Here is a 15,329-nt window from a genome sequence, read left to right on the forward strand (position 1 = left end):
ATACATTTTATTTTATCCTTACAAAAATCCTCAGAGGTAAGTATACCCATTTTACAGATGATATGTTTAAGTTTCTAGTTAATTTATAACAGTAATAAATGGAGACAGGAATTTCATACTTCTTGAGTCTGATTTCTCCAAAGCCCCCACTTTTAATACCTGCCTTATATCTGCTTCAGATTTAAACGTCAATAATGGCTATTGTCATTATTCAAATAAAGTCTCAAAGGAATAAGAGTATCACATTTAGAACATTCAGATGAATGTGGCATAGTTTCTCAAAGAAGGTTTCCCAAATAAATTATAAATAAATAAGTTACAAGATACCAAATTAGTACTAAATTTTGATGTATTAGAGAAAGAATGATAGGACAATATATTTGCATGTGATTGATTACTCTGGAATTTTATAAAGCTCTTCAAAAAAATCTTTGCCCTTAGAATGCTTGAGGTGCTATGCCTTTTTGTACTTTAGTAATAAAATTGTGTTAGACTGAATTCAAGAGAATGCTTTATGTACAGCAAACCAAAGAGCAGCTATTTGGATTCTGAAAATTGTAGAAAGCATTTTTAATAATATAAATTAGATTAGGGGCACCTGGGTGGCTCAGTCAATGAAGCATCCAACTCTTGATCTCTGCTTAGGTCAGGATCTCATGGTTCACGAGTTCCAGCTGCACATCACGCTGTGCTAATATTGCAAGGCCTGCTTGGAATTCTCTCTCCCTCTGTCTCTCTGCCCCTACCCCACTTGTGCACACTCTCTCTCTCTCAACATAAATAAATAAACTTAGAAAAAAATTTTTAAGAAAAATAATATAAATTAGATTCAAACAGCTATAACAAGAAAGCAAGCAGATTAAATTGCTTGCTTACCCACCAGAGATTACACTAAATTTATGTAGTTTAGAATAATAAAGGAAGAACAAAATTAATGCCATCAATGAGTTTACTTGTAAATAATGGGTACAATTTATGAACTAAGATTTTCTTCATATAGACATGTTCTATGATTTCATGCAAATATTTAAGTATATTTTATAAGTTGAAAATTAACGCAATTTAAAAGTTAAGAGTTAACGTTTTTGAGAGATTTCATAAAAAGATTTCATAAAATGTGCAACAATTTGACATCTAAAACAGTTAAACCTGTTTACCTAGAACATCGAGAAACTTACAAGAATAATATTAGACAGTGGAAGATAGATGCAAAATAAGTTCACAGTGTTGTTTACCTACTTGAACCTTACACTTTGACCTTACAACAACATTATGATTATGTTGGGTTTTCAAGATATTAGCCTGTAAGGAATAAAATGAATCTCAAAAATGCAGGATAAAATTTCATCATAGTTTTTTTTTTAATGTTGTTATTATTTATCTTTCAGGATTTTGAACTATGGGATGATGTAGGATTAAACATTCCAAAACCTCCAGACTTACTGCAACTCTACCGAGATTTTGGAAACCATCAGGTGACTGGGAAAGATCTTGTGGATGTGGCCAGTGGTGTAGAAGAAGACGAATTAGAGGCTCTTACACCAGTTTTAGGCAACCTTCCTCCAAGCCTTGAAACTCCTCAGACTGTAGAGGTGAGTAATACTAACTAACTAGTCAAGTCCACAAAAAGTTTTTAAACTGTGTAAAAGCATGCTATGAGATCTTGAGTTTCTGTTTTTCTCCCATTTTGATTTTAGAACTCCTTGCTAGTACAGAAATTAGAAGATAAAATTAGTTTATTAAATAGTGAGAAATGGTCTTTGATGGAGCAAATCAGAAGACTTGAAAGGTTAGTACTTAATCATCATTTCTAAAAAATCTCTTAAAGATTTAAAAGAAATTGGCACGTTATATAAATATATAAGATAACATTTCAGTTGTAAGACGTAATTTTTCATATTCTAATACTTCTGAAAAAATGTCTTTTAATTGCTTTCTATATTTAATATCTTCTTCCCCCCACCCCCTGCAAAAGTTATTAAGTAATTGTAGTAATCGTATAATTGATTAACTCTTGGAATCAAGGAATAAGATAGTGTTTATTAGTTGTGTCAGTATTAATAACTCCCTCACACTAATGTTGTAAATATTTCCCACAGATTATCTCATTAATCCTTCTTGTAATTCTGTGGGTTGGATGCAGTTTTTCCCATTTTGCAAATACAGAAAAGTGCCAGTTCAAAGCAGAGTTTATAAGGCCATTTTTATGCTTCATTGAGTTTGTAGCTATACTTTTAGGTATATGAAGCATTCGTGTATATGGTACAGAAAAGATTAATCAGTTGCCAACCAATTTTCTATTAATATGTTATATGTTTAATGAATTAAATCTATTGCGAGGTTTATGCTCTTGCCAAAGTTTTAAGAAATATACTTGTTCTCTGATAATTTCTCTTTCTTTCTACAGTGAAATGGACTTCCTCAAAAATGAACACTTTGCCATCCCAGTGGTTTGTGACTCTGTTCAGCCTTCTTTGGATCATAAAGACTCTGAAGACACTGGACAGAATCCAGTTATAAATAGTTCAGACAAGGAAAAAGACAAGGATATCCATCTCTCAAAATCAGATGAAGTGGATTCCTCTATTCCTAAGGAGAATTTCCCAAGTTCTCTCTCCAGGAGAGAAAGAGAAGAAATGCCCTCTTCTTCTCCATCAAGTAAAAACACAGTCCATTTTGATAAACCCAATAGGTTGGTATGCATCCTGTGTCTTGAAGTGCATCTTTCATGTATTTTGTTTCTTGCCAAACTGGAGGAGCTTCATTGTTTATTTTGCAGGTCACGTGTATGAGCTTTTACATTTGTCATGAAATGAACACATAGCAAAGTACATGTCTCAAAAAAACCAAACAACAGCAAAAAAAACCTATCACAAAGTCATTACTAAGTGAAATTATATTAAAGAGGATTAGAACATAAATGGGGGAGCTTCTATCTTAGCCAAGTACTTAAACTCATAAAATAATATGTATGTTCTATGTGCTTTAAGCACTGGTAGTGGTTGGTTTTTAACTTTTCTCTATCCAGTCATTAACAGACTCAGTATGAGCTGTTGGTATTACAGTTACCAATATAAATAGGGGAATTGTTTCTGCTCCTAGTCCTTTCTCCTGTGTCTGCTCCCATTACTAATATTGTATTATTAATATCCTCTTGATTCATTTAATTTTTGTTGGGTCTCAGTGATTGAACTTTGATGAGAAAATAATGGCACCTGCCCTTTTACGATCCAGGTTTTCCAGTGGAGGAGAGAATATAATTAAAAATGTTTTTAGGTTGTAATATGAAAAAGTCATTTTAAGAAAAGAATATTTACTATACTCTTTTTTATATTTTAGGCACAGTTCTAAATTCTTTATGTATCCTAATTTATTTAATCCTCACAAATACCCTATGGTGTATTCTGAACCACACAGTCATGCTTCCTCTCCCTATTTTTTTTTATAGTTTATTTATTTATTTTTGAGAGAGAGAGAGAGCAAGCAAGCCAGGGAGGGGCAGAAAGAGAGAGAGAGAGAGAGAGAGAGAGAGAGAGAGAATCCCAAGCAGGCTCTGCACTGTTAGCACAGAGCCCAGTGCAGGGCTTGAACTCATGAACCGTGAGATCATGACCAGAGCTGAAACCAAGAGTCTGACGCTTAACTAACTGAGCCACCTAAGGCGCCCCTCCTCTTCCTATTGAATAGATGGATATTACACCTAATATTGGGGTATAATAGGAAAGCATGACTGATTTCTTTTAGACTTTACTCATTGTTAGTAAGAAGTATGTGATTTTTGTATTTTATTTTTTTAAGAAAATCTTTCCACTGATGAGCCACAACCTTTTGTATACCCACTAGCCATACTTTTTCTTTAGGTATAAGGGAGGTTACAGAGTTGAAGTAGATATGGCTCAGTCCTCAAGGTACATTTTTTTTTTCTAGTAGGGTAAGATAGAGTCATAAAAATCTGTTATGATATGCAACCATAAAGGCATTTGTAGTAGTTCTTTAGTATTTAGGAGTACTTCCGTTTGTTTCTTTTGATATGCCAAAGCCACTTCCTAGAGAAAGATGGTCGTTCAATTTGTTCAACTAATTTTTTTAGCCCTTAACTAACTATGTGCCAGGTGGTATCAACAAGGAATATAGTGGAAGGCAAAACATGCTGTGATCCCTTCAGTCACAAACCTTATAGTGTGAGAGATGAGCAGTCAGACAATCATAATAAAGTACGAAAAATAGTAATATAAGAGAAGTGCAGCTTGCTTTGGGAACACACAGTCAGGGCACCTAAGCTAGTCATCAGAGCAGGAAAGGTTTCAGGGAAGAAGTGTCTAACCTGAGACCTAACAACCAAGTAGGAGTTAACCAGACAAAGAGGTAGGAGGAAGGGTGTTCCCTCTCAGGGAGGAGAGGAGAATACCGCACGTTTGGGGAACTAAGAAGAATCTAGTAAAGTTTAAGCAGAGACTAAGACATATAAGCCATTTTACCTCATGGGACATGATGGTATCTAAGTTTTAGAGAGTCGTCTGGGGTAGAGGTGATTGGAAGGTAGCAAGACTGGTAGAAAGAAGACTAACAGGGCATCCGTTGGAAGAATCCAGGTAAGAAATGAGTAAGCCTGACTTGTACTAGAAAGAAGCGGGTAGAATTTTAGATAAAAGGTAAAAGCTTGGTTGGATTTGAGGTTAAAAGAAAGGGAGAGATAAAGGCTGATTTGTGGTTTCTCGCTTGGGCAGTTCAATGGATTATGGGAGAGTCTCCTGAAAGAATACGGGAAAAGGAACATAAATGAGCAAATAGACTCAAATTTGGTACATTACTGTAACTGTCATCATAGAAATTACTGAATGCCACTTTGTAGTGTATACTAAATAAGCTCCGTTTTGTAACTTTTAGTGTTATCCCTTTGTGGATTGAGCACGTGAAGTACAACTCAGTCATGTTTTATGAATACTACTACATAGAAACTAGTGTCTTTTTAGAAATATAAATGTTTTAACCTCATTTATTTAACATGAATAGGTTAATGTTTTTAATTACAAAAAAATACTTTCTTTACAAAATACCTTGAATGTTGACTGAACCTCTGCTTCATTTATTTTAATTTTTCCCTCTTTTATGTGGGTTTCTAACATTAAGGTTTATCACTTTATCATTAGATAGGGCTGCAAAACTTTGATTCCTGTCAGCAACTTGTATCCACTATCTACCTTTCTGGGACCACTGAGAATTGGAGACAAAAAAGTCCTCATTTCAGATTTTGCAGATCCTTTCTATAATCATTGACCTGCTGTACACTTCAGGTTTGATCCATTGATATTTACAGGCTGCTCACTCACATAACATCAAACAACTTTAAGATCAGCAGTGACTGCTAATTTTTTCCCCTGTATAATTCTCTGCTGAAGTGTCCTTCAAGTCATTGGTGGCTGAAAAATCTAGTCAGCATTTGAGGGGCAGGATTAATGCAGGAATGGGAGTTATAATGTGCCGCTTACCTTCTAAATGCCAGTGGTAACTATTTGGTATTGTCCCCTTTTCATCCAATTTTTCTTCTAGGAAATTGTCTCCTGCTTTCCACCAAGCTCTACTTTCCTTTTGTCGAATGTCAGCAGATAGTCGCTTAGGATCAGAGGTAAATTATACCATTTTTGTCTTGGAACTGTATTAAAACACTTGGTTTTTCTTTTCAGTATCTCATCCAAAAGCAACTGTGATAAGACTATTTCAAATACCCATCTATTTTTTAAAATAATGCTCTAAGAATAGTTCCTAAAATTTTAAACTTTCAAGGACGATAGTTGATTATTTCTCTGTTCTTTGGATTAAAGTTTATTTAGTATTAAATTGACTTTTTGTAGTCTGTTTTTAATTTGTTATGTCTACTGACATATGGTAATACGCCTCTCTTTGGTACAATTCAGAAAACCAATGTAAGGGTACACATTGTTTATATTTTAGTTATTTTTAGATTACTCCATTATTTTTTACTTCATTAGTAATGGTTATCTTCAATTGCTGGGTCTGTTAGGTCTCAGATTAGGTTTCCTCAAATGCTTTGTAATTGTGGGAGGTTGGTCTTGAGAGGGTATTTCATGAAAATTTTTTTCTATCTTTATACTCACTTCTCCCTTTCTGGTTGTTTTGTGGTTGATCCCACTTGACCTCCCGCGGGCTTCTGTTTCACAATGTCATTGAGAACGTGAAAGAGCTAGAGGCTGGTTTGGATGCATTTCTGGCCTCTGGCCATCCTCCCTGCAAGACTGGGTCAACCTCCACGGGCCTCCTCTTGCATGCAGCTTCGTTCTATAAACTATCACTGTAATCATAGATTGTAGCATTGTGGGCATCTTTTCAAGAATAAAAAAAAAAAAAAAAGATCATTGAGGCTGCCTCAGTCCTATGTTATCCCTACTTGTTCCCAGAACTGCAGCCTAGTGGGGCTCTTTGGATTCACCCTTGCTTCTTACTGGTGTTTTTGATCCATTTCTGGCTTACGGAAATGTTGATCCTGTTTGGGAACACAGTTATTGTTGACAATGGTGAAGTTCTTGTTATTATCACTGCCATCATAAGTTGGAATTTTGGATGTGTATTTGGAGCAGAGGTGGCAGGGTCTAAAGCATGAACTTCAGGTACCATCACACATGGAAGTTCTACACTGTCATCATAATAAATACTGTCATCATTTATTAATTCTTTGGTTTTTCTAGGTGTCTCGGATTGCAGACAGTGAGAAAAGTGTCATGTTAATGCTGGGACGCTGCCTGCCACACATTGTTCCTAATGTGCTGTTGGCAAAGAGAGAGGTGAGACACATAAAAGTGTTTTCATCCCAGTAATCTCATCGTGTTGTCCATTTTTTGTCATTTTGAAGTTTAGTGTTATATTTTTATTTTGTTAAAGTCTATTACTTGCAATCATATTCTTACTTTTGTGCATGCATCTCTGCTCCTAGAGAATGGTTTTACACCTCTGTCAGGTGAGTTCGGTAAAACTGCATGGTATTCATGTTTTCCCAATTTTGCTTAAAGCATCATTAGCTTCTGCAGCACTAACTATTACTGTAGGTCCATTTATGTGCCATGAATACTGTCCGTTTTTTAACTAATTTATTTGATCTCTGCCCTCGATACGATATGCTTAATATGTCTACAAAAATAGACCCTGTGTGTTGAAAATTAACTGGGACTAATGATGTAACTTTTTTCCTAAATGTACTCGTAGTTACCTATTGTTAGTTTTATTATATTTGTCAATAATTATACTTGTCTTATGATGATAGGATAGTTATAGCATTGACTACAGTAACTTTTGAAAGTACCTTCTTTTGTTTTTCTTGTAGCTAACTTGTTATTGACACTGCTTAAAATATCCAAACTATAGCAGCCAATATATTTTAGCACACTTAGCCTTTGTTGTGAGCCACACTGTAGAGAGTTATCTTTAGAGTTCCATTTAACCAAGAAAAGACTAATAAAAAGTTACTGTTATCTAATTTAAATGCCAGTGGATGATTTCTTTGTAATCAAGTTTAATAATTTACTTGAATAATTCAGTTTATGAAATCGACTTCCAGTTCACAGCATTTTTTAAAATAAAAAAACGGGTTAAGAATATTTTAGAATGTATCCTATAAGTTTCTTCTATCATCTTCTTAATATTTACCACTGATTTCAATCATAATCCATGGGACCTACAGTATGATAGGTACACAATGCATTGGCAAAACCATATAAAGCTTATTCTTAATTATTTGTTTAGCACAAGAAATTTGTACTGATCCTCAAGAAGACTTACATGTAGAGACTTACATGTAAAACATATTAAAAATGTTTATTCCTATAGGTGTTTTGGATTTAAAAAAAGATTTAAAAGACTGTTTTCTTACTGGTGGTTTTATTTTACCTAATATATAAAAATAGTGGTGAGATATTAATACATGTGGAAAATTTTCTGTATCTTGAAGGATCAGTGTCCAATTTCAGATTGTTTTGCAGTTCTGCCTGGCAGAATGGTGTTTGAGCTTCTTTTCCTTTTTTAGCTTGTAACATAATCAATGCAATGCATTAATGTTTGCATCCCTTTTACTATATTTCCTTAATATAATCTTTAAAATATCACAGAAGCCTAATTGTTATGAGATGCAGTTTAAGCCTTTTTTATTTTAATTTTCCCTTTTTTTATCATAAAAGACTCTACCACTAAAATCTGATTGTACTGCATGAAGTATTTATGAATTTGCATCATCAGTAATCAGATACATTATATATAAATATATATGTTAAGCATATGTATTTATACATACATATTTTGTTTGTGGTATGTTTACTTTTCTGGCTGACCTTAGTTTTTGTATTTAAAAAATATATACTTATAATTTCATGAAGAAGTGATCGTTTATCTGTATAATTATTTGTACGTTATTCTATCAGAAAATTTACCATTTGTATCAAAAGTTGTATTTTCTTGAAATTAAATTGGTAAATAATGAAGTTTATTTTGGTTTGGTTTGAAACCAATCCCAGGGCATGAAAGGACAAAACTTTTATTTCATTTCATCCTTTGATATTAGATTATTTTTATTCAATATTTCATCTTAATTCCTTAAATATATATTTTTAAAAAGGTCTTGTGATTAAAAGATATTTTGATTTTTCTTATTTCTCAAGTTTTTATATAATCTCTTTCAGTATAAGCCTTTTTGTTGGTATGCAAATACAATTAAAACGTCCTTCAGTAAACTGATTGGTCATAATAATATCCTAGCTGCTTAATTAGAAAGAGGATTTAAGGTTTTGATTAAGTAATATATTCACCAGGTTTAACATCTTTTTAAATGTAAGAGGATAAACAACAAAAACTCTTCCCCTCTCCCTGAGCCACCATCTCACATGCAATAAATATTATTAGTTTCTAGTATATTTTGTTAAGTCTTTTGCCCATTTTTTAATTGGGTTGTTTGTCTTTGCTTTTGAGTCATAGGAGTAAGAACAATTCTGGATATTAAACCCTTTTATATGATTTGCAGTATTTCCTTCCATTTGGTAGGTTGTCTTTTCACATTTTTGATAATGTCCTTTGATGGACAAATGTTTTTCATTTTTATTAAGTCTGATTTATTTATTTTTTCTTTTGTTGCTTGTGTTTTTGGTATCAAATTTAAGAATCTATTGACAAGTCAGAGGTCAGGAAGATTTATTTATCCCTGTGCTTCCTTCTAATAGTTTTATAGCTTTAGCTCTTAGATTTAGGTCATTAATCCATTTTATATTTATATATGGAGTGAGGCAGGGATCCAGTTTTATTCTTTTCGTGTGATTATCCAGTTGTCCCAGCACGATTTGTTGAAATGTTTCCCCACTGAATAGTTATGGCATCATTGTCAAAAATCATTTGTCTGCAGATGTTTGGATTTATTTCTAGACTCTCAGTTCTGTGAGACCAATTCTTTTGGTCTTTTATGCTTATCTCTATGCCTGTACCAGCCACACTGTTTTGGTTATTGTAGCTTTGTACTAAGCCCCTTGCAGTTCCATAGGAATTTGATACTCCACTTTCATTTCTGCAGTAAAGGTCATTGGAATTTTGATAGGGATTGCACTGAATTTATAGATCACTTTAGAGAGTACCACTATTCTAACAGCAGTAGTTCTTCTAATTCATGAACATGGAATTCTTTTTATTTATCTATGTCTTTAATTGCTTTCAGCAATATTTTCTCATTTTCTGTGTACAAGTCTTTCACCTCCTTGTTTAACTTGTTCCTAGATGTTTCATTGTTTTGGACGGTATTATAAATGGAATTTTTCCCTTAATTTCCTTTCAGATTATTCATTGCTCATTTATAGAAACAGAAATGATATTTCTGTGGTGATTTCATACCTTATAACTTTCCTGAATTAGTTTATTAGTTCTAGTAGGTTTTGGTGGATTCTATGTGATTTTCTTTATCTAGAATAACATTATCTGCAAATAGAGTTTTGCTTTGTCCTTTCCAATTTTGATGGCTTTTATTTCTTCCTCTTGCTTAATTGCTCTGGCTAGGACTTACCGTACAATGGTGAATAGAGGTATTTTGAGAAAGCAGATATTTTTGTCTTCTTCCTGATTTTATGGGGAAAACTTTTAGTCTTTCACCATGGAGTATGATACTGGCTGTGGGTTTTTCATAAATGCCCTTTATCATATTAAGAATATTTTCTTCTGTTCCTAGTTTGCAATATTCTTATCAAAAAAGGGTATTGAATTTTGCCAATACTTTTTCTGCATTGAGATGATTTTTATCCCTTCGTTCTTTTGATGTAGTATAATATGTTCTTGATTTTTCATGTGTTGAACCACCCTTGCATTCCGGGGTTGATCGCACTTCGTCATAATGTATAATTCTTTTAATAATGTTGTTGGATTTAGTATTTTTTTGTACATTTTTGCACATTTTTTTTCACATTTTTGCATCTAAATTCATAAGATGTATTGGTCTGCGGTTTTAACATTTATGAGAATTGTCTGGCCTAACATCTGGTCTGTCCTTGAGAATGTTCCATACTTGAGAAAAATATATATTTTGCTGTTGTCAGGTTTAGTGTTCCGTATCTGTCTATTAGGTTTAATTATTTTATAGTGTTCAGGTGCTCGATTTCCTTACTGATCTTCTATCTAGTGGTTTATCCATTATTGAAACTGAGATATTAAGGTCTCCAAATATTATTTTAGAGTTGCATTGTATTTTTTCAGAGATACTTTGTGTGTGTAAGCAAACTCAAATATATGATCTTTCTTCCATGACTCACACAAATGGTACTACACTCTATGCACTATTCTTTGCTTTTTTTTTTTTCCATATAACATATTTTTGTTGCTTTCTATGTCAGTACATAAAGAACTTTCTCATTCTTAAGGTTGCATAATATCTAGTTGTTTTATAGTCTCATTTATTTTTTATTTTCTTTAATTAAAAAAAAAATTAGAGAGAGCACAAGTCAGAGAGAGGGACAGAGGGAGACAGAGAATCTTAAGCAGGCTCCAGGCTCATTGCAGAGCCCAACACAGGGAATGGTTCCATGACCCTGGGATCATGACCTGAGCCAAAATCAAGAATCTGACTCTCAACTGACTGAGCCACCCAGGCATCCCTTTTTATAATAGTTTTTTAAACATGTTTTAAATTAGTGTTTTTTCAGATATTATTGGCCACACTCTCAGTAAGAGAGGCATTTTACCTGATGTGCCAGTATATAATTACAGATATAATTAAAATGAAAGTTTGGGAAAAAAATTAAAAAATTAAAAATTCAAAAAATAAAAAAATTAAAGTTTGACAAATCAAGCCTTACCTTTATGAAATATAAAACATTAAAATAGAAGATAATCAATATCAAACATGATTTTATAAATATTTTTAATTAATAAAGAGTATAGCTAAATAAATAATAAAAAAGAAAAACAATGCTCTTTATGATCCATTCAATTGATTTTATGACCCATTGTTTTAAAGGGGGGTGACATAAAGGTTAATTAAAGCTATCTAATAAATTAAACTTTTATTTTTAATAAAAGTGGAAAGTGCAGTGAATATAGATGTTAGTGTTATTTGTTTTTTAAAAGATAAGTAAACACCCTCACTCAATCTTTTGGTCACAATGATAGCATTTTTCTAAATTTAACATACCATATTTCAAGTCTAAGATGCCATTAATTGTAATAATTAAGTACCTTTAAGAAAGAATTCCAATTAAATTATGACATCTTCTCCATTGTAAGGTACATCCCAATTTCAGAAGTAATAAAAAGTAAAAAAAAAATTTTCCTCCTATATGCTGTTAAGTGATGATAATCTTTTTTTTTTTTACCAACTTACATATACTTTTTTAAGTTTATTTTTTTTTTATCTTGAGAGAGAGAGCGTGCAAGCAGGGGAGGAGCAGAGAGAGAGGGAGAGAGAGAAATCCCAAGCAGGCTCCATGTGGAGCCCATTGTGGGGGTCAAACTCACGAACCATGAAATCATGACCTGAGCCAAGATCGAGTTAGACGATTGACTGAGCCACCCAGGTACCCCTACGAACATGTTCTATTGATTTGGGAAGGAAAAGAAATCATGAACAAATTTTCTTTTTGTAGCTTATATAGTAATTCATTTTAATGGGTTCATTGAAGAACTTCAATCTTTCAAACCAAATTATAGAATAGAATAAATATATGTATTTAGTAAATAAGCTAAAGAAGTTGATTCTTCACAAGCTCTGCTTCAAATGCATTTGAAGGGGAAATTCTGTAATTTAAAAATAAGATTTCATAAAAGATTACTTCTAACAGCATTCTTAAATAATACATCTAAATTTAACTTTTATTTTCATTCTATGCCAAGGAAATATGTGCCGTTCAGCTAGCTGACTCGGAAAAGCAAAGAAGTCTGGGCCCGGAATGGGGATGGGCAAGTGGAAATGGGGAATGAGTCCAAGCCTTTTTTTTTGAGAGGTTGAAATTGTTCCAAAATTAGATTGGTGATGATTGCACAACTCTGAATATACTAAAAACCACTGAATGTACACTTGAATTTTTATGATACATAAAATAAATCTCATTAAAGCTGGAAAAAAAAGAGACAAAGGAGAGAACCAATTGTCTAAAAGTTTTATATATAGTTAGTATCTCTAAAGTATCTCATCTTACGAGAAACCAAATTTTGCTCTTTTATATTGGCATTCATGTTTGCTCCCTGGTGAATTTTTTACCTATGTTTTTAACTAAGCCCAGGTAATTATAACTGAATGAGAGTGTTGAAGAGGAAAAGGTTTCACTTGTACCCTTCTAGTTCTTTGGCTAGTCTAGTAATCAGTTTAACATAGGTCAGATTCATAGGAGAAAAATAAATTCACAGTTGTATGGGGGTCCCATAGCAACATAAGACCCAAGGACAAGCTGGGCAATTCAGTTTCCATCTTGAGCAAAGGAATGGGGTAAGAAAGAGGAGGAGGGTGATTCACAGGACAATAAGAAAAGAACAGATGTTTGGTGATTAGATGTTTCTCCTCCATACAGATGAGTCATTCAAATAAAATAGCTATCTCTTGGTGATAGCTCTTTCTGGCCAGGCCCCCTATCTAAATTCTTTTTGGTAGTTTAAGAGAGAGGTAAAGTTTTTCTTGGGGCTGCTGGATTTTGATTGGCTTTAGCTCAAAAAAGTCAAAGTGACACATTTTGGAGAGACTTGTTTTGAACCCCTGCAAGAGTTATGCAATAGAATAGTCAATAAGGATAGTAAAACAGTATGGTGAAGTGGTAAGCTTGGTCCATCTTCTTTACCTATTTAATGTGTATGTGTATGGATGTGTTAATTTTGGAAGTAAGTCACATACTCTTGAGCAGTATCAGAGTTTTAAAGTCATTCAAATATTTTACGTAGGCTTCCTGAAGGTTGAGCCTCAGGAATTGTAATAATTCTAAGAATAGGTATTTTAGCAGCCTTTGAAGTATAGAACTTTTCCAGAGGTGAGTAATCTTGTTTTTCGTGTTTTTTTTTTCCTTGTGTGAGTCTTTGTAATATTCTTTCCTTCTTCCTTTTTATTTCTTTTTTTAAAGTAAGCTCTATGCCCAACATGGGGCTTGAACTCATGACCCCAAGACCAAGAGTCAGTCACATGCTCTACCAACTGAGCCAGCCAAGCACCCCTCTTGCTTTCTTGCTTTCTTGTTTTCTTTCTTTCTAACTCTATTACTGTCAACATCTCGACAAGTTTAAGCTGAAAATCTAAATCAAAAGGTGTACACTTATCATAACTTGAATTTAAATTGTAATTTGGTATTGCTTAAATTTCTAGGCAAAAGACTAGATGGAAAATTTTAAAATAACAACTACCCAAAAGTTTTAAATGAAGCTTGAGTTATAGGAAATAATTTTTTTTAATGTTTTTTATTTTTGAGAGAAAGAGCGCAAGCAAGGGAGGGGCAGAGAGAGAGGGAGACACAGAATTTGAAGCAGGCCCAAGGCTCTGAGCTGTCAGCACAGAACCTGATGCAGGGCTCAAACCCACAGACCACGAGATCATGACCCATGACCTGAGCCAAAGTCACGCTCAACCGACTGAGCCATCCAGGCACCCCTAAGAAATAATTGTAATGAAAGAGTAAGGGCAAACAGCGAACTATAATTTACTGGATTAATATATTACCTTTCTAGAACTGTAGAATTTTTTCTTCTTGACAGGAAGCACTCAAACATTTCCTCATTGGCATCTGATCTAAATGTAATGCTTCCTTTTCTGTTTTAGAATTCTTTCAGATCTTGAAGTCATTATCTTATCAACATTTCCGTGCTTTTTTTAATGTTAAAATTTGCCTTCATTCCCCCACCCAACATCTAATCATTCACATTGTTTTAGCTCCTTTTTTACCCCATCCCCATTTTTGTAGTCTAAAGGTACTAATCTTTAAAAGACTAAGAAGGTTAAGTAAGAATATTCATAAAATCAAATGTAAAATTCTCTAAAGACATTTCTATCTCTGCAGTGATTTATTACCATTAAAAGTTATTTTGTTTTACTTAAGAACTGAAAGGAGAATTAAAATGGTATAGGCCTTTCTTATTTAATTCTGTACGAAAGTCTATTGGCAACCTAAGAGTTTGAGGGGTGGATGATCCTCCATATAGAGAGAACCAGCTTTGTTACTAAAATTGCAAAAGTTATTTACTTGAGTAAAATGTAAATTACTAAGCCTTTTAGATTAATGAGTTCTAAAGGCCTTAGAAATCTCTTTTCCAAAATGATGATAAAGTATTGGAATGCCTTCTGCAAAAGGATTACTGCACTGATTTCCTCTCTAGTGATCTGTAGGACATCCGTTTTACATTTCACTTCAATACACATTTACTGAGTACTATCAGTTGCTAAAACATGTTTTAAATAAAATATTTAAGATTTCTGTTGCCGTGAAATGTGGACACAGTAAATTTTTGTGTGTAGGGAGATGCATTACCTTTTGGAATAGGTGTTTTCTCACCATGGTTATTATTTTTCATCAACATGCAATCTTAAGTCTAATTTGCTTAAGGATCTTTTAATGTGCAGAATTCTTAAGCTTTAGATATGATGTCTAACATTTCTCTCTTATTCTCAATACATTTTTTAATATGCAATCATTTAAAGACATTTTTGAACCACTGTCACCTTGTCCTCTGAAGGAGATTCAGCTACCAATTTTTAAATGTTTTATTCAAGAATTCGTGTTTTCAAAACACTAGACTTCTTCAACTAGAGAGATGATACCAAAGAGAGAATATTGATTCAAATGTATAAATTTATGAATAATGTTCAAATGGTAAAGCAGATTTAATAA

The 15,329-nt window shown here is 33.2% G+C and overlaps 1 protein-coding gene across 9 annotated transcripts in view; it reads left to right on the top strand.

Moving 5' to 3' along the window:
- RELCH (RAB11 binding and LisH domain, coiled-coil and HEAT repeat containing) overlaps window positions 1–15,329 on the top strand; it is a 114,137-nt gene that overhangs the window by 33,684 nt on the left and 65,124 nt on the right. For 6 of the 9 annotated variants that reach the window (XR_008291529.1, XM_027069116.2, XM_027069111.2 and 3 more), the window contains 6 exons: window positions 1,389–1,592; window positions 1,698–1,789; window positions 2,408–2,692; window positions 5,551–5,626; window positions 6,705–6,800; window positions 6,950–6,973. Coding sequence is in view for 8 of the 9 variants with exons in the window: in XM_027069116.2 (XP_026924917.1) it covers window positions 1,389–1,592; window positions 1,698–1,789; window positions 2,408–2,692; window positions 5,551–5,626; window positions 6,705–6,800; window positions 6,950–6,973 (777 nt within the window). In the remaining variant the exon portion in view is untranslated. The remainder of the gene's footprint in view (window positions 1–1,388; window positions 1,593–1,697; window positions 1,790–2,407; window positions 2,693–5,550; window positions 5,627–6,704; window positions 6,801–6,949; window positions 6,974–15,329) is intronic. The other 3 variants (XM_027069114.2, XM_027069115.2, XM_027069118.2) reach the window with 1 other exon arrangement.

Source organism: Acinonyx jubatus, chromosome D3, assembly GCF_027475565.1.
Source record: "Acinonyx jubatus isolate Ajub_Pintada_27869175 chromosome D3, VMU_Ajub_asm_v1.0, whole genome shotgun sequence".
Classification (NCBI taxonomy): Eukaryota; Metazoa; Chordata; class Mammalia; order Carnivora; family Felidae; genus Acinonyx; species Acinonyx jubatus.